Source organism: Neospora caninum, chromosome XI, assembly GCF_000208865.1.
Source record: "Neospora caninum Liverpool complete genome, chromosome XI".
In the NCBI taxonomy this organism is placed as follows: domain Eukaryota; phylum Apicomplexa; class Conoidasida; order Eucoccidiorida; family Sarcocystidae; genus Neospora; species Neospora caninum.
In genome coordinates, this window is record NC_018397.1 from 5,064,109 (window position 1) to 5,083,879 (window position 19,771).

The window sequence follows — 19,771 nt, forward strand, 5'->3', positions numbered from 1 at the left end:
GGCGAGGGCGAGAGACGACGCACATTCTCTCCGCTTTTCGTTCCGTAGAAGACTGAGATCAAAACACAGAGTCGGCTCGCCTCGAAAGGTCTAATCCGACATCCCCGTTTGCCGTACAGACACGGCGGAAGAAAACGCGAAAAAAAGCCGGGGGCTCTCCGGTTCTAGTGACGGCTGACAAGAACCACACGAGAAGCGGGGCGTCTGATTGCCTACGAATGCCTCTAAGTGGCTACGGCTCAGCAACGCAAAGCCAGAATCGAGCATTGAGGGAGAGTCTTCTTGTCTTTCTCATTCGCCGCAGGAGAAAAACTGTCGGGGAGGCCGGCAAGTGTGCGTCTTCACGAGAGGGAAAGCAACACCGTTCAGGCGAACCACGCAGGTCTCGATTCGCTTCCACTGCTGTCCAGGAAACAAAAGGTCTATCGTTTTTTATAGTAAGGACAAAATCCTTGAAAGTTTTTCATGAGATTCGAAACCTACCAGGCCTGCTCGAGTGCTACATTTGCGGCTCGCCCCTGCCAACGTTCTCTCCGAAGAGAGTCTCGCGGCGTCACACACCGTTACAGACGTAAAACACTCCAGAGTTTTGTTCCCGGACCACGCCGTGAGGGATTCGTAGCTGCGTCAGATGTGAAATTCAGACCCCAAACCATACCCTCGCTTCGCCGAGATAGTCGAAACGGAGTGGAAACGGCCGAACTCTTTGTGTGGTTCCGCGAGAGGCTGCCCCGATTCAGTTTCATCCCTTTCATTACAAGATGGAAGAACGCAGAAATCCGAGAAGTCGAGAGGCTGCGAAGGACGAACAGACCTGTTTCTCTTATTTCTCAAGTTTTGCTCTGCTTCAGCCGTTCAGCCATTCTCTGTGTTGTCTCCCCCTCGCCAGGCAGTTCGAAACGCTACTCCGAAAAGGGGAACACACTCCCGAGAGTCTCGGTTTCTTCTGATGGGCGTCCCCAGAGCGACAGAAGCTCCTCACAAAGTGCCCCAATCCTCCCAGGCACATCCGCCTGCTCTCTCCGCCGTCGAGCCGTCGCTTTGGGTCTAGCCCTTTCTCGCCTCGCTACTCTTTTCTACCCTTTCTGATACCGCATTCTCTGAGCTCCTTTCGAGCGCTAGTCCGCTGGTGAGTTTCCAGTGCGGGGCGCGTCCACGTGTGCTTGAGAGGGGTATCCTATGACTTGCGTTTCGACGCCGCGGTCCCACGTTCTTTCCACTTTGTTAAATGTATTTTATCGGTCGTGTCCTTCACGCTGTCACGTCACTGACGAGCTCTACAAAAACAATGTCGACAGCGATCTCTCTTTTCTTCGCAAGCATCCTCCCACGACAGTTCTACGTGTCCCCTGTGGCTTCCATTTGCCTGCCACCTTCGTTGCCGGAAAAAGAAATACTCAACATGTTTTTGGAGACTGTCCTGACAATCGCACCATCTGGCTGTTTTTCGCGTTTCGGTCATCTGAGATTGCATGCACCCTTGTTTATTTCATGGGTGAGGTTTCGTGGTCCACGAGAACAGCAAATAGCCTTTCACTCGCTTCTCGCCTCCTGCTCTCCTCGCCCCTCCCCTCTGCATTCCCTCCTCGTTTGTACTCTCCGCTGTCCATTACTCGTCTGACAACCACTCTATCGGATCTGTTGTTCGCCTTCCTAGCGCGATCTTTGTGTTCTTTTCGCTGACTTCTTCACCGTTCAGTGTATGCACACTGGCTTCGGTGTCGTCTCTCCCCTTCCCCCTGTCTCCGCTCCTCGCTCCTTCCCGTTCTCGTCTCCGGCCTCTTACGTGTTCTGCGTCTCGCTCCCCGTCCTCTGGAGTCCGCGCAGCACTCTTCTGCTCCCTCTCTTGCCGAGACTCGCTTCTTTCTTTCATTCCTCCAGCGCGCGGGCTCGACCCTTCTGCATTCTCTCCCGCGGGGGCCTTATGAGCACTGGCTGGGCTCCTGTCTCCTGCCTCGCGCGCTTCCTCCTTGCCGGCCAGCGCCGACCCCCACAAGGCCGACAGGCTCCCCCCGCTGGAGCCCCACCGCGCGAGTCCCTTCAGCGACATGCCGCGGGTCCGCGGCAGCAACGAGGCCAAGTCGCCTGTCTCTTTCTCGCCCTTCTGTGCAGCGGCCGAGCCGGATTTGGCGAGACGCGAGGATGACGCGCCTTCCCCAGCCGAACGGGACGCCTGACGCTGAGACTGAGACGCGTTTTCTCCGCTTTCGGCTCCTGGGCAGTCGCGGCTCGCTCCTGCGACCGTCTCCACAGACAGCGCTTCTGGCTGGTTGGGCCTCGCCAAGTCGAAGGACTGAATACGCGACCGCGCCCCCATCGAGGATCGGCGCGAGTCCGAGTCGAGCGAGGAGTCTTGCGACACGAGGGAAGAGACGCAGGACGAGCGAGAAGACGAACCAGAAGAGAAGTACTCGGCCGCGCTGGCGCTTCTACCTACGCGTCGTTTCCCTGGTTCTGCCTCTGACTGCCTTCCGTGTCCACGGGCCCTGTCGCCCATTCTCGGGTCTCTGGCCCCGAATTCCGCCCCCATCGCAGCCTCGGAAACTGTGTGGAGGTTCCGGCTCTCTTCAGTCCGTTTCGTCCCCTCCTCAGGGGGGTGATGCTTCTTCTCGTCCTCGCCCGTCCGGCGGGACGTCAGGCGGTTCAGCTTGCCGAACCATTTCCGAGTTGTCCCTGTCACAGTCTCCTTCCACCCTTTCTCGTGGCCATGGCCCTTGCCTTTGTCTGTGTCAGGCACCCAGCTGGAGGCGTGCTGGAGGTGCTCGTGCCGCTCCATCGGGAGTCCCTTCCCCTCCCCCCCCCCTTCTCCGTAGAACCCCCGGCTGCTGTTGAAGACGCCTCCGGGGCTGCTTGGGCCAGCATCGCGAAGGCGCTCCTGGAAGTCGCCGAGGCGCAGCGGGGGCACTTTCGGAACCCCGGACATGCGGCTCGTCAGAGGGAGCACCTGGTCCTCGAGATCTGGATTTTGCACAAGGCCACACGACGGCGAGCGACTCGGCGGCGAGACACCCGCGCCGCCTTGATCGAGCAAGTTTCGAGGCGACAGAGAGGGAAGCACATCGTCATCGACGGAGACTCGGGGCGACGCCAGCGGGGCGACCGCGGCGAACGCGCCGGCGAGCCCCTGGGGCCCTGGCCCCGAACCGCCAGCTGGGCCCAAAGGCCCCCGAGGAGACCGGATGACCGAGCCCGCGAGCCACGGCGCCTGCACCACCAGAGAGGCCGCCCCACCCTCGATATCGGCAGACCCGCGACCGCCCGCCGAGCGAATCGGGCTCGGAACAAACGCGCCATCGACTTCACCCCCATGGGCAAGGTCTGTCGGACGGGGCGAGGGCGGAGCGCGAGGAGACGCCGGGGCGCTGTCGTGGTGCCCGCGCGTCTCTCTCGGGCCTCGCGGACTTAGGGCAGCGCAGACCCGCGACAAGAACGAATGCGACTCTTCACTTCCTCGAGGCGAATTGTGCCGGCTCAGAGTCCCTCCGGGCTCTCGGTCGCCTCGCGGAGACGCAGAGCGAAGGCCGCGCGGCGAAGTTAGGCTGGCAACCTCGAGCTGAAGAGACCGCATCTGCTGCACAGTGTGCATGTGCTGGATGCCCTGTTGCATCGCTTGTTGGCGCGCTCCCAGCTCCTCGAATGCGGATTCGGCGTATTTGATTTTGTACTGAATCAGCTGAGACTGGATCTCGTGCCGCTCCGCCTCACTGGCGTCCAAAGACGCGCGAAGCTTCTCCAAATTCGGCACATGCTGAACACACGCACAAAGAAGAGAACGCGACGCAGCACAAGTCATGAACGACCCGTGCGCAGAGCCGACATAGACACCCTGCACACAAAGGATCCGAGTAGGCTCTTCGCGTCAGGCTTCTTTTCCGCAAATCCCTCCCCCAAGTGAAACGCATTCACGCGGCAAGAAGTCAAGACCCCTCTGCAGAAGCAAATGAAGGAAATCCACTGTACCTCAGACTCGCAAACATGCTTCGCCTGTTCGAGGGCCTCCGCGACCTCCTGGTGCTTCCGGCGTTCGTAATACAGTTCTCCGATCAGGCCGTCGCGCTCGGTCTTCAGCGCCGCCACGGAGGCTGTCAGCGAAACCTGCAAACGCGACGAGAGAAAGTGTCAGATCGCATCGGCGGGATCTTTGCACACGTCGACAGCATGCAGTATGTCCACGTCGCTGTAACATCAAAGATATTTACACGCATGCATGTACACATGGGGGTGTGGAAGTCGAAAGCACCGTATTGCCTTTCCTCCCGTAGGTCCACTGCACACAGTTCTCTCTGTTTTCTGCTGATTTCCCTCTGTTTTCGCAGCGACACATTTGCCTTGCCCGTTGCTTCCTCTCTGGACCTTTCTGGTGGCGACTGGAGTGAGCCAGAGTCCGTTCCTGGTCTGTGCACTGGGCACAGCTTAGCAGGGCAGTTGTCGAATATTTTTAGAGAGAGTATCTTGGATGCACAGATGTGGCTGAACAAAAAACCTTTAAACTGATTAGGCTCCCCCCTGTGTCCCGTGCGTGGATCAAACGTCGGCGACCTACCACAGCCGCCTTGTCGGCAGCGCGTCCTTCGTGTCCTGTCGTGTCTCCCGCTTCTCCAGAGGCGCTTCGTTCGTCGTTTGTCTCTGCGGCCACTCTGGCCGCGGCCCGCACGGCTGCATCGGCGCCGGCTGCGCGACTCTTTAACTGGTTGATGTCTTGCTTTAAAGCGGCGATTTCCTGGAGCAGCGTCTCCCGTTCTCGCCGACTGCTGTCCCTCTCCTTCTGCGTCTGTCTCTCGGCGGTGCGCTTCTCTCTGCGGAGCTCCTGGACCGCGAAAGCCTGACTCGCCTGGACCTTCGCGGCGTCCCCGAGGCGCGCCTGGAGGCTGACGGCCTTCTCCATCCACAGAAAGAGGTCTCCACGCAACTTCTTGAACCAGAATTCCGCTTCGTGTAGACGCTTTCTCAGCGCCTCGACGTTCGTCTCGTCGTCTACGTTTTCGAACAAAGACGCGGTGTCTGATTCGAGAACGCAGTCTGGAAGGACAGGGGGCGGAAAGGACTGCGTAGCCAGGGCATTGCTGGCATTGTTGCCTGGAAACGAGGGCGAGAACGAATACGCCGTGGGGAAGAGATCAACCGCAGCAGCGTAGGTTTGCTCGCGATCAAAAGAAGCCAGGCGCTGAGTGACGGCGGCGCCTCGCGCACCCAGCGAGGCCATTTCTTCGTCATCCGACTGGCAAAACGCAGAGGCTGACCTCGACTCTTGGACGACTTCAGGGAGAGGCGAAGTGCTGCCGCTCTTCTCTGCCGCGACAGCTGAAGAGATACCGGGCGACCGCGTCGGATCTTCCTCAGGAACTGCGGGTGATGAGGAAGGCCCAGGCTGAGGCGCAGACGCTTTTGGAGGCACCGACTCAGAGAGAACGTCAGGAGAAGCAGTGTCTTGTTGTTTCGCCGACGTCGATGGGTCACCAGGCGGAGAAACAGTGGAGGCCTCTGGAGGCGAGGGCGACGGCTTTTCTGTGGGCGGCGAAGACGCGTGATGTTCCGTGGAGGCCGAGGCGTTGCTTTCTGCAGGCTTCGCTTCTGTGGCAAGGCCTCCGGAGACCGCCGGCGGGTTTGGACGCGTGCCCGCTTCAGGACCAGACGCAGGTGCCAGGACGGAAGCCGAGTGGGACGGAGCGGAAACAAGGGAGTCCGCAGAAGAAAACGAGGAGGACGTCGAACACACGGAGGCGTCCAGCTGACCTTTCTCAGGGGCATCGACGGCAGCGGCCGGTGGCGACGGACCCTTTGGCGGGGAAGCATCGGCTCTGTGCGTTGTGGAGCGTTTTGGGTTCCGACTCCCCGAGCGGCGCTGGGAGGAGGCTGCGCCTCCTTTCCCTCGGGCCATCTTGGGCAAAAACGGACGCCGCGAGCAAGAAAAGGGCGAAAAAAGCGGAAGAGAACACGTGAACTGTCGAGGGTCAGCGTGAGCCTCAGCGCTTTCCAGTCGCCCGGAGTGGCCCCGTTACAGCCCTGGAGGCATTCTCTCTTTCTTCAAGGGCGGGAACAACCCGAGAAGCGACAGCGGGAAAACAACAAAGATACGATCGAACGGAGGAATTCAACAAGCGGGTAAACGCGGAACGGGTCACGGTAGCGCGGTAGGCAGTTGGAGGTTCTCCGAGAGTCAGGAGTGAGCCAGGAGAGAACGCGTCAGGAGTCGCTACGCGCCACAGAGAAGGCCCTCAACAGAGCGAATGCCACGGCAAAAATGCTGCCGGGAGAAGGAAAACTGATTCGCGCTGTGGATGATCCAAAGTGCTCCTCGAGCAAGACGCCGGGAGGGCGACGACAGAGGATCCCAGCAGAATCGAACGACACGTGTCCCAGAGAGTCAACCTGTAGTACAGCCACGTCTCTCATCCCCGGCCGGTGAATATCTTCTTTCTCAGGACGGCTCGTGCCTCGGAAAGACGCGGTCCTTTCCGTTCGCGAGTCCGTGCGTTCAAGTCTAGATGGTTTGCCGAACGCGGGATTGGACACGAAGGAAGCGGGAAGAAACGGGGGAAAAAGGGGAAAGCCGCCGCTCCGGCGGCCCTTCCTGCTTTCCGATGTGCTTCGGAGAAAAGAGGGGGCGTGGGTTCGCCCGTTTGAGAGTTTTCGAAGAGAACACAGCTAGACAGCTGATGCCCTCTGGGTCGACTCGCAGGCGTTCAAGCGGGGGAGAGCACCGGTCTCGTTGGAGACACCCGAAGAGCTTGTCGAAGGAAGACGATCGATGAGTTGAGCGTCGCCTGGACGTTGCAGATGGAGCGAAAAGACGGGAAGAGAAGCGACCGACCGGAAGATAGGACGAAATGAGGAAAAAGGAAACTGGGTGAGCGGCCAAGCAAGCGGAAAACGGAGACAGCGAAAAGCCAGGGGCGTCGAGAGTCCTCAGTGCCTGCTTTACAACTCAAAAACAGCATCCCTATTCATTGAGAAAACCTGCAATTTCTTGCAGTTTTCAGGATAAAAACGTTTCCCCCGAAGAAATCGAGAAACGCTCGCCAGAGAAGAACAGGGAAGAATGCCACGAAGCACGGAGCATCGGCACCTTCGCGCAATTCTGCCACGATTGCTTTGGCGAGCAGGCGCCGACGTGTAGCCCGGGGTCTCTTGGGGTTTTCAGTAGCAGTGTTTTCTTCCGCAGAAGGGGGCGTTTTGGTGACGAACTCTCACCCTTAACAAAGTTGTCATCCGAGGCGAGTGCGTTTTCAGAATCGGCGCGAGAGGCACCGAAGAATGTGTCCCAAAAGGCATATTGACGCGAGTTCCCTCAAGTGTGTTCTCGACCTACCGTCCAGAAAGCCCCATCGGACTCCTGATATTCTAGCGGAGAGTCTTCAGAGATTATTTCCTCTATGTTTCCAATAACTTCGGCCAGGGAGTGCTCGAGCACTGGGAAGCCCTTTTCGTGAACGAGTCTTGCAACAAAACATCGTAGTTCCGGCAACTGGCGCCGCAAAAAGGAAGAACCCAGTTGGCCACATCCTGAAGCTGTCGGACGCAGGGTCATCAACTCACACTCGTTTATAACGCTGTAGAAGACTGTGGTACGAGAAGAATCTTTTGCGGTGAAATCCTGGATGACACGCTCTCGTTAATTCTGCGCTATGTCGGCGGGTTTCTCACGCCCAACCACTCGGCGAAGACGATAAGTCCGTTGGCTAGTGAAGCGGAGAAAAATCAGTCGATAGACGTTGCCGGCTTCTTCCACATGAGACGGCTACTTCAGCAAAGCTTTGGAAGCGGCACTGAATTCGTTTCAGGGGAGACGACTCTTTTTTAACAGCGTGGCTAACTTCATGTTGAAACGGGTGCGAGACTGGACATGCCTCGATGATACACGGCCTACGTAAGATCACGCGTAGCGTGTGAGAGTGTCTTTTCCACACGACGCTATCCCCGGCGCAAATTGTAAGTTCGATAGATAAAGCGATGAGAGAAACTGTTCAGAAGCGAGGTGCTGAACAGAGATCTCATTGGATGCTAACATAAAAAAAAACGGATAACGCTGCCACACACGTTTAACAGCGTGCAGCAAAGGGTTCATACATTCGGCCGGTAGTTTTGTGGTATCGACGGACTGTCCCCGGTTTTCCCCATCGCAGGCCTTGCTTTGTTCCTTACCTTGCAAAGGCTTTTTCCACGACATGGCCAGACGAAGCCTCAGTTTAAACCCTCAAAACGAACGGTTCATGGGAGTTAGTCGCTGGCAAATTCGCGGAACTGGAAAGCTGCAGTACTCTAGAAGAGAAAGGCACGACGTGTATGTGGACAGTGTAATGTAACCGCGTAACGAATACGGTACCGTCGGCGAATTCCGCTGCCAAATCATAGTCCCAGTACGCCAGTGAAGCGGAGTCAAAACAAGGAAAAAAACACGGTGGTTCCCAGGGAATCCGAGGGTAAGCAGCCGTACAACTGCCACAGGGTCGCCGCTGTTAAACTGAGCATGAGATGTAGAAGAACCGTGCGAAGACCGCTTTGCAATCCCAGTACGTGCTGTGGTTATTTGGCATACTGGGGGTGTGTGAAAGCAGCTCCTAATAGCCCGGTTAGTGGCAGATGGGAATGCCTGCCGCAGAGCCGCTTGTATGAGTGCTGGCGCTGTCATGAGATCGATCTTTGTCAGGCTTAGACGGCTTCGCTGGGAAAGCTAGGATGCTCAGTTTTTCGAAGGAAGTCACCGTCAAGAGCGGATGTTTTGTTTGGACGACGTGCGTTGTCCTGTCTGACACCTCAGGAAGCCTCAGCTGTCGCCTTCAGTAAAGGAAGCCGACAACGGCAGAAGTGATAGAGTGACGTGTCCTCAAAGGAGACTCGCGTTAACGAGCAAACAGGCATTTCGGAGAACCGGGCTATGCTCCCAGTGGACAAATTGGAAACACACAAGAAAACAACGGAGCACGGTCTTACTATTGTACAGCGCGTGGTTGTTGATGTGCTTCAGTCATCCAAACTGTTTTACTATGTTATGCCTTAGAGCTGCCGGAAGAAAACCTACCTAGTAGTCTACCGGAACAGCGAAGCATCACTGTAGTCTCCTCGACATACTTTGAAACCCTGTTTTCTAACGTTCAGGACGAGAAACATTTTCCCGTTCCTCCCTCGCTGATCGCCACTTCCCTCCCCTCGAAGCAACGGAGCAACCTCCCACAGTCTGTTTTATGCTGAAAGGTCGCGTTTTTGTAGTTTTCTGTTCTCGTTCTCGAGCGGTTCCTGCCCTCAATCAGAGGGAAGACAGTTCACGGATTCGGGCGGGCTGCCGTAAGAACCGCATATTCCGTCTCTAGTCACAGAACTAACAACGTGGCTAAGCAGGTGCGCCTTGAGACGAAAGCCAGGCGGGATGGAGCTGCAACTGAGTCCTGCTGATATATGCGAGACCAAGTTTCCGCTTGTTGGCCTGGCCTTGTTCCGACTCGTTGCGGGTGGCTGCTACAGCGTACAGTATCGAGAATACGTCGCGGCTAGAATGTGTTACACCTGTTCACTGGGCTGTTGCTTAGATATGGGAAATGTGTGAAAACACACAGCTCCGGTGTATGACGAAACAGTTGCGCTGGTTCTGATTTACGCTGGGCATTGAAAGTTGACGGACGGGCGTCGTGACTGACGTACACATCCGTTCGCTAAGCAATCCCCGCTTCAACGCCTGCATGCGTGCATGCAAGCGATGGACCAGTAGGAGACGGCTCTGAGTACAGCGATTTCTGCATAGTTTTTGTTCGTTGTCTGCTTGGTTGTCTACTTTTTTCCCCCTTGTGTCTTCCCTCAGTCGTCCTTCTTCTTCGGGCGCCAACGTTCTTTGTCTGTGCTGCGCTGGCTACTGCCCGTTCGTCACTGGCTCGGCCGTCGAAACCGCCAGTGGTCACCCAGGCATTAACGCAGAACATGGGGATGCAGCACCGAAGGAGGGGAGGCTTTTGAGCTGTAAAGACACCTCATCAGGTGTGCCTCTTTTGGGCGACTTCGTTCAGTGTCAAATTCCGTGGCCAGAAACTACTCAACCCCTCAGCGCCGCTGGTGCGCGCACAGCGTCCATCGACTTCGGTTGGCCGGCTTCGAACGCCGTTGCAGAGATTCCTTGCGTGACGGTCCGCGCACTGTCACGCGAAAAGCACGTGTACACCCACACAGTGTCAAGTTCCCGTCCCACCGCGTGGAGTGGTATCGTGAATTCGTGCACTGTGCAGGCCACCTAGCCTGTCTTCCCTCGTCCGCCCCCTTGCTCGCGATTCCTGCCGTCTCGCATTGTCGCAACCCTTGACAACTCCGCTCACTTTTTCCGCATGCACATGAGAATAGGGCCAAGTGACCGTGTGACCGTGAGCTTCGCTGCGTTTCTTGAGCCTTTTCCCGGCACAGTCTTCCACGGGGAAAACCGTCCGCTCCTTTTCTGGCGAACTCAGGACTCACACCTTCCTGGCACGCGAGAAGCTAGTCTCTTGCCGAGCAGCCTCGTTGCGAGTTGATTCGGGCTCTGCGCTACTCAGAAGCGCTCGCGTTTCCGCAGCGTACCCAGGAGACTCTCGCGCTTCCCCCAGTTCCGCACCGCTCGTCCGCCGCTGGGTTTCCTCGAGACACGCAGTCGCCTCTCCGCCTCCTCTCGGGGTTCGATCTGCAGAATGCCCAGCTGGCCGCGCATGCAGAAACTAGGGAAGAAGTCGCGTGTGAACGGGCGCTCTCTGAAAGAGAAACGTGAGGCCTGGCCTGCGCGGGGCCGCAGCCTTCCCAACTGCCACGGGGTTTGGGGCCCGCACGCGTGGTGAGCATAAGACAAAAACGAAAGGTTCCGCCAAGGCGCCCACAGGGCCCTTGCGTTTCCGCGCTTAAACCTCTCCTGGATCTTCCCTTCTCTCTTCGCGGGAAAGCCATTTTCGCCTGCTTTCCTCGCTCCCCGAATCTCCCTGTCCTTTTCCCTCTCCCCCTTCCGCCTGGCTGCCGGCTGTTCGCGCCGCCTCGCCACGGTGCGCCTCCCGCGCCTTCCCTTCTCTCCGGGCTGCTTTTGCAGCCGCTCTGGACCTGACGAAGATGTCGTCTCTGGCGAGAGACGCCTCCCGCTGGCCTCCAGAGTTCAGCGAGTTCAGCGTTTCGATACAAGGCTTGAGGACAGGTGAGCGCTCTCCGAGCTCCGAGCAAACGATGCAGTGTGCTCCCGGATTTCCTCGCCTTTCCAAAGTCTGGACACCGCGATGAAGACACGGAAGAAACAAAGTACACGCATGAAGAAACGGCTCGCCGAGGCGGCCGGGGATCTCAACCTTTTCCGCGGAACAGAGACAAAAACCTCCTGTCATCAACCTGTCTCATAAGTGCCTTTGTTCTCCTTCCCGTCTCGGCGCATCCAGTGATTGGCCCTCCACCGGAAGGCAAATTCGTCCGCATCTGTTTCTCCGCTACTGGACACAGGCACACGCTTTCACGTGCACACATATACTCATGTATATGGAAGTGTATTTATGGGTATTTGTTTTCCCTTTTTAGGAGAGCCGCAGCCATGGCCGGAAACGTTCAAGGAATGTGAGAAGCAGGTGTCGGCCTTGATGGGCGATGTCTTCGAAGAGCGTCGCCCCTTGCGTAACCGCCACGCGCTTTCTCTCGTGAGCTCAGAGCTGTAGATCTTCTCTCAGAGCAGCAGGGTTTCCGCTCTGTCTCGCGCAGATTCGGCGTTGTCTCGGGTTTTTTCGCCGTGCTTCCTTCCCTATCAAGACACCTTTTTGTCTGGCGCTTGGTCCTCTGAAAGAGGTCCAGACGCAGAAAAACGCCTCCAGAGCGCAGTACCAACTCAGTGCTCCGCCTCTCTCCGGTGTCTCATTGTTCGCTCTCCCGATGCGACCTCTCAGGTCTTTCTGATCCCCTCTTGGCTTCCACCTTTTCTTTTTCTCCAGTCTTCTCTGTCTTCTCTGTTCTCTCCTTTTTCTCTGGTTCGATGACCTCGCGGTGCCTCCGTTTCGCGCGTGTCTTCAGATGGTGGAGGAACTAGTTCTGCAAGGCCACGGCCCACAGCTCTTCTCGCTCTTTGTCTCCGAAATAGATTCTAGAATCTCCAACATCCTGTCCCGCATCTACGCATCGCTGTCACCAGACCTCACCTTCCTGCATGCAATCGCGGAGGGCTGGGCGGCCTTCAGACGCGCACTGGTAAGAAGAAACGGGACAAACATAAACCCCTCCTGGCAGAACCATCCGCCGGAGGGATTACCGGACGGAGAAGCGAGACAGCGGCTTGTGTTCATTCAACAGCCAGTGTCGTCGAGAGCCTGAGAGCCTTCAAGTCTCTCGCGACTGCACTGCTGAGGACGCTTGGCCTTCTCGCCGCGATCAGAGCAGAAAGGGTTAGGTTCAGTGCCCAAGGCAGTGCGCTGGATTGGATACCCAGGGAACTGCGCCCCAGTGAGAATCCTCAGTCACCAAGCAGGCCATACCAGTCAGATAACTGAAGCGAGACTCGTGGGGAGATCGAGTGAAACAAGGCGCCTCCAAACCAGAGAACGAAAAGACACAGCGAAGACGAGGGAAAACGACCGCGAGAGGGGAGCGACAGCGTCCTCGCGGGGGACGCAAGGACAGAGGAAGGGCGCGCCGACGCTTTCGAGATGCGAGTTTTCGTGGTGGGTCTTTTTGTCTGGCGTGGTTCTCGCGGTTTTCAAGTTCGAGGAGAGGGCCGCGCGCGCATGCATTTCTGAGGCTGTGCGGCGTATCTTTTGCAGCACGTCATCTTGCAAGTCTTTTCGTATTTGGAGAGACACTACGTCGCGTACTCCAGCGAGGTCTCGCTCGTCGACGTCTCCGAGTCGCTCTGGCTGAACCAGCAAAAGTGTCTCGGCCAGCAGTTCGAGGCAGTGCTCCTTCACACTCTTCTCCAGGCTATCCAGTTGCATCGATCGGGAGACACGACTCGCGAACACGACGTTCAAGTCGTCACCAACATGCTGTCCTCCCTCGGCGTACGCAACGCACCACGGCTCTCGAGAGACCCAGACACTTCCTATACTATATGCATGTATATCTCTCTCTCTCTATCTATCTATATATATATATATATATGTATGTAGGTGTGGATTCGATAGGCGTATTGATAGCTATCTGGATGTATGCATTTGTATCATTACAGTGTATCCTTGTCGATGTCAGCGCGCGCCGGGGTGGTGTGGGCGGTTTGCAGGTGGATTCTGGACCCTCGAGGTGGTTGCTGCCGTGTCTTCTCTCTGTCCTCTCTTCCTGGCGCTTGAGGTATTTCCTGTGGTCTCTGCTTCTTCATCGTTATGTCCGTGTTCATCTTTGCGTCTCTGTTTCTTCACCGCGATTTCTGCGTTCATCTCTGCGTTTGTTTTTGTGGTCTCTAGATCTACCACGACATTTTCGAGCAGCGGTTTCTCGAGGCGTCTGCGGAGTTTTACACGAAGGAGAGCGCCGAGTTGTCTTCGGCTCTTTCAGTCGACGCGTACAGCAGCCACGCGGAGAGGCGGCTGCGAGAGGAGGACGGTCGCGCGTCTTTGTTCCTCGTCGAGGCGTCGCGGCAGCCGCTCCTCGACCTCGTGCGCTTCCATCTCATTGGCCAGCACGTCGACGTTTTGTCAGCAGTCCCCAGTTTGCGGAGCTTGGCGGAGGCGCGCAAGACGGCCGAGCTGGGGCGTCTGTACACCCTGCTGAGTCAAGTCGACAAACTGGATGTCCTTCGCTTGCGCTTCGTCGAGGCCGTGCGCGACTCGGGGCTTCATCTCCTCGCCCAGTTGCAGGAGCCTTCGGAGGCGGAGAAGAAGGACGGCAAAGAGCTGAAAGGGAAGGAGTTCACAGCCCAGTTGTTTGCGCTCAAGGACGCGCACGAGGCCGCCTGGTTCTTCGCCTTCAACCGCAATCCACAGTTCAGTCTCGGCATCAAGGTGAGAAGCCGTGAAGCGCTTGACGTCGGCCTCGCGCGACGCAGATATAAGTCGAAAGGACGCGGCTGCAGAGCCGAGAACTGGCAAATCTCCGTCAGCTTCTTTGCATGCACGCTCCACACGAGACTCTCATCTAGGCACGCCCTCGCATATACACTCACGTTCTCGGTTCGGCACATGCCTGTCTGCCTCCACTCTCAATCTCGGACGACAGGAGCAGAAAAAGAGCGAGGTCAATGAACTGTTTCGCGAGTGTGTGAACTTCCGGTTGCGTGCGTGAATCGATTGCGGCCTATGTGCGTTGTGTCTTCGTCCTCAGGAGGCCTGGGAGAAATTTTTGAATCACGACGTCGAAGCGTCGCGGAAGGTTACGCGCTTCCTGGGTGCGTGGCGAGAATTCACGCTCACAGCTAAGCCCAGTTCCTGCGCGGGATCACCGGGGTTTTCAGTGCAAGGCGTCTCTCGAGCTCGGTGTGGAGATGGTCTGCCCAACTCTCTCGACTGTCTCGCTTTCGCAGATCGCTTTTCTCGTTTTTTTTCGACGGAGACTCTGTTTTTCAGGCGCGCGCTGCGCTGGGCGTGTGCCACGTGTCGAAGCTGGAACACTTTTTCCCGTCTTTGCTTTGCCTTGCGAAGCCGCGAAGCCTGTCGCGGGGATCGGCCCTGTTCTCGCGACGTTGACTGCGGGTCTCGCTTCTTTTCTCTGCAGCGAAAAGGTGCGACTCACTCTTGAGGGAGACGAAGAGCGCCGGTGAAGATATCGAAGCGGAGCTGGCAAATGTCATGGTGATTTTTCGCTACCTCGATTGCAAGGACTACTTCGAGGTAAGCGGCGAAACGCAACGACGTTTTTGGTGGCTCCAGACGAAAAACGTGGAAAAAGAAACTGTCGTACGGTAGAACGCGTGCCGGTCTTCTCTTTCTCTCGCAGCCTCGTCCTCCATGGCTTCAGTCCTCCGCGTCTGCTTCCAAGACGCGAGATCTACTTCACAAAGAGGGGTATAACAACGGGTGCATGCATGCAGAAAAGCATGCAGATAAAGGTGTCCACGCCTTTCCTTTGATGTGCCTGTGGATCTCCGGAGAAAGCTTTGGAATCGTGCAGCGCCAAGCGTTTGCATGCGATTAGTTTCCCGTGCGTCGAGTTGTGTGTTTCGTGCGGTGTCTTGACAGGAGTTCTACCGGACAGATTTGTGCAAACGCCTTCTCACTGGGAAATCCGCGAGCGACGATGCAGAAAAGGCGATGGTTCAGAAGTTGAAAGACGGTCAGTCCTCAGGCGTCACTGTGTCTCCTCGGTTTTCTGAAAAAGCCGCTGTTCAGGAGTTCTCTCCACCTTTCAGCCCCTTTCTCCTTCCCTGTCTCCTGCTTCGCCCTCGCTCGTGTGAACAATCTTTCGTTCGCCCCCCGTTTCTGCGGCCGGCCGTCGAAATTCCGTCTTGTCGCCGTATTCCCTCGCTCTTCCACTGCAGCATCATTCCAGAGAGGGAAAAGGAGAAAGACGGGGAGAAACAGGAGACACAAAGAAGCAAGAGGGACAGCGAGACAGAAGGAAGAGAGAAGAAAGAGGGACAGGGAGAGCGAGAGCACAGATCCGTTCACTGTTTCTTCACTTCCACGTGCCAGCGTGGCTGTCGGTTGACCGTCAGAGAGCCGGGAGACACCCGAGCGTCGGTGTTTTCTTTTTCTTCAGAGTGTGGTCAACAGTACACGCACAAAATGGAGAGTATGTTCAAAGACGTTCACCTGTCTCGGCAAACGATGGCTCTGTTCAATGCGGTAAGGCTTTCGCGCTGTCTGCGTCTCTAAGGTCTTGAGTGCAAATATGGAAGCTGTCAACAAAGGCGCTAAATCTATGAGAGACGCTCTTCCACACGCCGGCTTTGTTCGGAAGATAGAGTAACTTCTTTGAAGCTGTATGGGGGTTCTGACGGCGCTTTCAAAGAACAGCCGATCGCCATCTCCCATTTTTCGTCGATCGAATCGTCGAGCAACAGGCCCAGTTACCTGAAGTTTTCTGGGGGGGAAGTTCCTTTATGTCGAAGCGGTCTGTGGGTCATTCACGCTACTTTCTGTCCGCGAAAAGACACAGAGTCTCTTCTGGGGTCTCTGCAGCGAGCGCGCGATTTCTCTGCTGTCTCCACCCTCGGCACGAACTCTCCTTGATCACCTCATCAATGTCCTGACACCGGACTGTCAGTACACCTCTTTCTCCGTCGCTCCTGTTGCTGCCGGAGGCAGCGCACGGCACGCTGAGCCTCTTCTCTCGGCCGCTCTTTACATCTTTGTCGAATACGAGTGTCGACAGTAGCGCCGTGCATCTGTCCCACAAAGCCGCTAGCAACTTCCCCCGCAGATCCCCTAATCTTTCACTCTCTCTGTATATACATATGTAATGTATCTGTCATCTGTTCTCGTGTTTGAGCGTGTGAAACGTGGTCCTCTCTCTCTTCACCTATCTGGTGTCTCCGTAACTTGTCTTTGGGCGATGGTCTTCTTGCGCACTCTGGGTTCCGCTGCGCTGTAGGGGTTTTCCTGTTTTTCGAAAGGTTGGCGCTTTCAAACGCGAGATGGTGTGCTCTCGCCGTCTCCTGAACATCTTTTATCCCTACTCGTTCGCCACCACTAAGGGAATAAGTTCTTTTCCCTTGAGCACTAAGATAGTCGACTCTTCCGCCGTGCGGCGGCCTTGGCGTCTCCGCCCGCATGCACGTTTCGTGTCTGACGCTCGCGTGTCTCGGCCGCCTCGGCTACCGTGTCTTTTAAAAGCATTGTTTTGCCGGCTCGCCGAAGACGTTGAGGTTCGCGAAACCCGTCGTGTGTCGCTGTTCTGTGCATGCGTTGCCGCGCTCCGCGCTCTCTCCAGGACGCCGCCTCGCAGGAAGAAGTTGCCAAGACGGGGCTTGTGTTCGACGTCGCCACCTGTGCAGCGGGCACGTGGCCGCAGAGTGCGTCAGCTGAGCAGATGCGTCTCCCGGCTGTCGCCGCAAATCTCCAGCAACTGTTCTCGACCTTCTATAAGGCGAAGCATCCCGGCCGCAACCTGTCCTGGATCTCGTCCCTCGGCGCATGCGAAGTTCGTGCCACGTTCACAGTCAATGTAAGAGCGAGAAAGACAAGAGGAACCGGCGTGGTGAAAGAGGGAGGAGAACAAGACGCACGATAGGTTTCGGAGCGGCGCAGGAAGAGGGGGAGAAGGGCGGGTACACCGCGAAAGCGCGAGAGACGAGACTGTTTCGAAGTGTTGGATCTCTTTCTCGCGGATTTCTAGGTTGTCGGGTCTCTAGGTTCCTCTCTCTGCTTCTTTCAGAGGCCGAGCAACTTCGTCGAGGCGCACCTGCCGACCCTTTCCGGCTCGCCGATGCAGGTGGAGGACGAGCAGGAAGACAGCTCTCCAGTCTCTTCGCATGCACCTCGGGCGTGGCCCGACTACGTGTTCAAAGTGTCGGAGCCGCAGGCGTGGATTCTGCTTCTCTTCAACGGCAGAGACTCCTTGACAGTGCAGGAGATCGCCGAGGCGACGGCCCTAGGTGAGCGTGCGCGAGAAGCAAGACGAAGGACGGAAGGCAACCCGCAAAGGGAACGAGAGAACCTACAGAGAGAAAGACGAAGGAAGGGAACCACGTGGAGAGAACAAAGGAGAAGGGAAAGGAGACTCTACGCCTGGACAGCTCTGAGAGAACAAAGAAGGGTGGGTCACGCCGACTCCGGGTGCGAAGTGCTACGAAGCGAGAGTCTCAAAACCTCTGGACCTAGGGTAGCAGATACGTTTTGGAGGTGCCTCCTGAAACAGTTCTGTGAGGGGAGACGGTCTCCATAGCGTGTGAGCAGGCCCGAAAGAGACGCACATGCGTCATTTCTCGTCTCGCCTGCACATGGCCGCCGGCGTGGGGCTCTGTCCCCATTCGCTGCTGGTTTTTCGAAATGCGCGAATCGGCGACATCTGCCATGCGCTCCCGCACAGGTCCCGAAGAGCTCCAAAGACAGCTCCTCGCGCTGTATGTGAACAAAGCAACGAGGATTCTCTTGCGGCAAAAAGACGAGGTGAGCGGGCGTTCATCTGCTCGGGCCACCCTGCGTGGCGGTTAAGCGCGAATCGACATTGAAGAACGCCGCAGCAACCGGTCGATTTTTTCTCTCCCTGTAACGTTCAGACGGGCATCTTGTGCTACATTCATGTTCACAGACACACAGCTTGGTATACAGATGTAGCGAGGGGGAGAACGAGGTTCGAAGAGCTTCTGGACCTGCCTATAGACGCGTATCTACTATACATATGTAGTGTAGATGTGGAATAGGTAGATCTGGACACGTTATGCTTGAGATGCAGCCAGGAAAGAGGGGATCACAAAGCTGCGTGCCTTTGAAGAGACACACACGTATGGCGGTTCCCCGAGTGGGTGCGCCAGGCTGCGGCTTTGTGCACACCTCTCTCTAGTTGTGTGTATCTGGGAGACCGACATGTAGGTGGAGTGATTGGAGAGTCACGACAGGATTCGCATCACCGTCCCCTTTCCTCGGTGTGTTGCGTCTTCCTGTGCGCGTGCGTGTTTTTGTACCCATGCTGACACTCGTCACAGCGGCGTTTTGCGTCCCGAAAGTAGTGGATTCTCCCGGTTCTCTCCGGTGTCCGTACAGAACGAAGAGCGGTACTCGGTCAACTTCGACTTCCAGTCCAAACTGCGGCGCATGCAGGTCTCTCAGATTCAACTGACATCTCATCCGGTACGCCAAAACTCTGGGACGAAGCCCGATGTGATTTCGCCGTTCTTTGCACGCAAGTGGAGGCGTCTCTGCCAGCTTATCCACAGAAAGTTCCATGCTCCGTCAAAACACTCCGATCGATGTAAAGGGTAATCTTACAAGCATCTTCGGCGGTGCATGAATCAGGTGTACACCGTGTGTTGGTTTTTTCATTGTGTGCATGGCGATACGTGCGTTGCTATGTAGACAACCCAGGCGTGCAAACTATGTTTCTAGTCTGTTGTAACACTCGTGCCTCTGCGGTGTGTTTTCGGCGAATTTGAGTTGTGGGCTTCCCGACAAAAAACACGCATGCGATCGTCATCTAATGCCCTCAGTGGACGCAGCAGCGCCTGCGTGGAGGCTGAGCGTGAGGGTGTACGTGCAGGCCGTTTTGGACGCAGTCTCGCAGGTAGCAGGACGGCCCCGCATTCATGCATCCAGATGTACAATAGTGTGTATGTGTATGTACATGTATATGTATGTATATGTATGTATACTTGGACCTCCGTGTGTGTGTTTGTGCTTTTGTTTGTGCATGTATCTCCGTATGTATGGCCGACTATGTGTGCATCTATTGCACGTGCATGAAGGGGGGCGTGCGCGAGTGTTTTCGTCGATGTTTTCAGAAAGAGGAAATTGCAAAGGTTGAGGCGCGCGTGTCTCAAGACCGTGACCACCAAATCGACGCATGCATTGTGAGGATTATGAAGACGAGGAAGGAACTGCGGCACAACCTGCTGATCGCTGAGGTGTCCAGTCAACTGTCTTTCAAGTGTGACCCAGCGATGCTGAAGAAGCGAATCGAGGCTCTGATTCACCGCGAGTACCTGAAGCGGGATGACGCCGATCACAGTGTCTACATTTATGTCGCGTAGATGCGCAGAACAGGTGCGATATTTTTTGCAGTTTCGCGCTGTCGGTATCTGTGTGAGTCTGTATTGACGTACACACCTGTGTATATGAGTAAGTATTTAGGTAGACTCGTGGAGAAAACAGGCATGTCGAGGCGACTTTTCATGTCCGTGTACACCCACATGTAGACATCCGTATTTTTATAGGGGGACTTCTACAGATAGCTCGTGATTTGGGGATTGGACGCGCGCCAACATCTTAGAAACGGATTC

At 56.4% G+C, this 19,771-nt stretch overlaps 2 protein-coding genes across 2 annotated transcripts; one reads left to right on the forward strand and one right to left on the reverse strand.

Annotated features, from left to right (window-relative positions):
* Window positions 1-1,609: 1,609 nt before the first annotated feature.
* NCLIV_059090 (conserved hypothetical protein) lies at window positions 1,610-5,878 on the reverse strand (the record flags this gene model as incomplete). The annotated part of the gene is made up of 3 exons (XM_003885464.1): window positions 1,610-3,748; window positions 3,961-4,095; window positions 4,544-5,878. 3 exons carry the CDS (start codon window positions 5,876-5,878, stop codon window positions 1,610-1,612), a joined length of 3,609 nt encoding a protein of 1,202 aa, XP_003885513.1.
* Window positions 5,879-10,643: 4,765 nt separating this feature from the next.
* Window positions 10,644-19,522, forward strand: NCLIV_059100 (putative cullin homog; the record flags this gene model as incomplete). Its single annotated transcript, XM_003885465.1, has 15 exons — window positions 10,644-10,716; window positions 11,030-11,131; window positions 11,503-11,618; window positions 11,986-12,159; window positions 12,729-12,965; window positions 13,365-13,901; window positions 14,221-14,284; window positions 14,611-14,726; window positions 15,075-15,168; window positions 15,595-15,680; window positions 16,768-17,001; window positions 17,212-17,431; window positions 17,866-17,945; window positions 18,540-18,626; window positions 19,274-19,522. The coding sequence occupies 15 exons, from the start codon at window positions 10,644-10,646 to the stop codon at window positions 19,520-19,522; spliced, it is 2,469 nt and encodes an 822-aa protein (XP_003885514.1).
* Window positions 19,523-19,771: the final 249 nt, after the last annotated feature.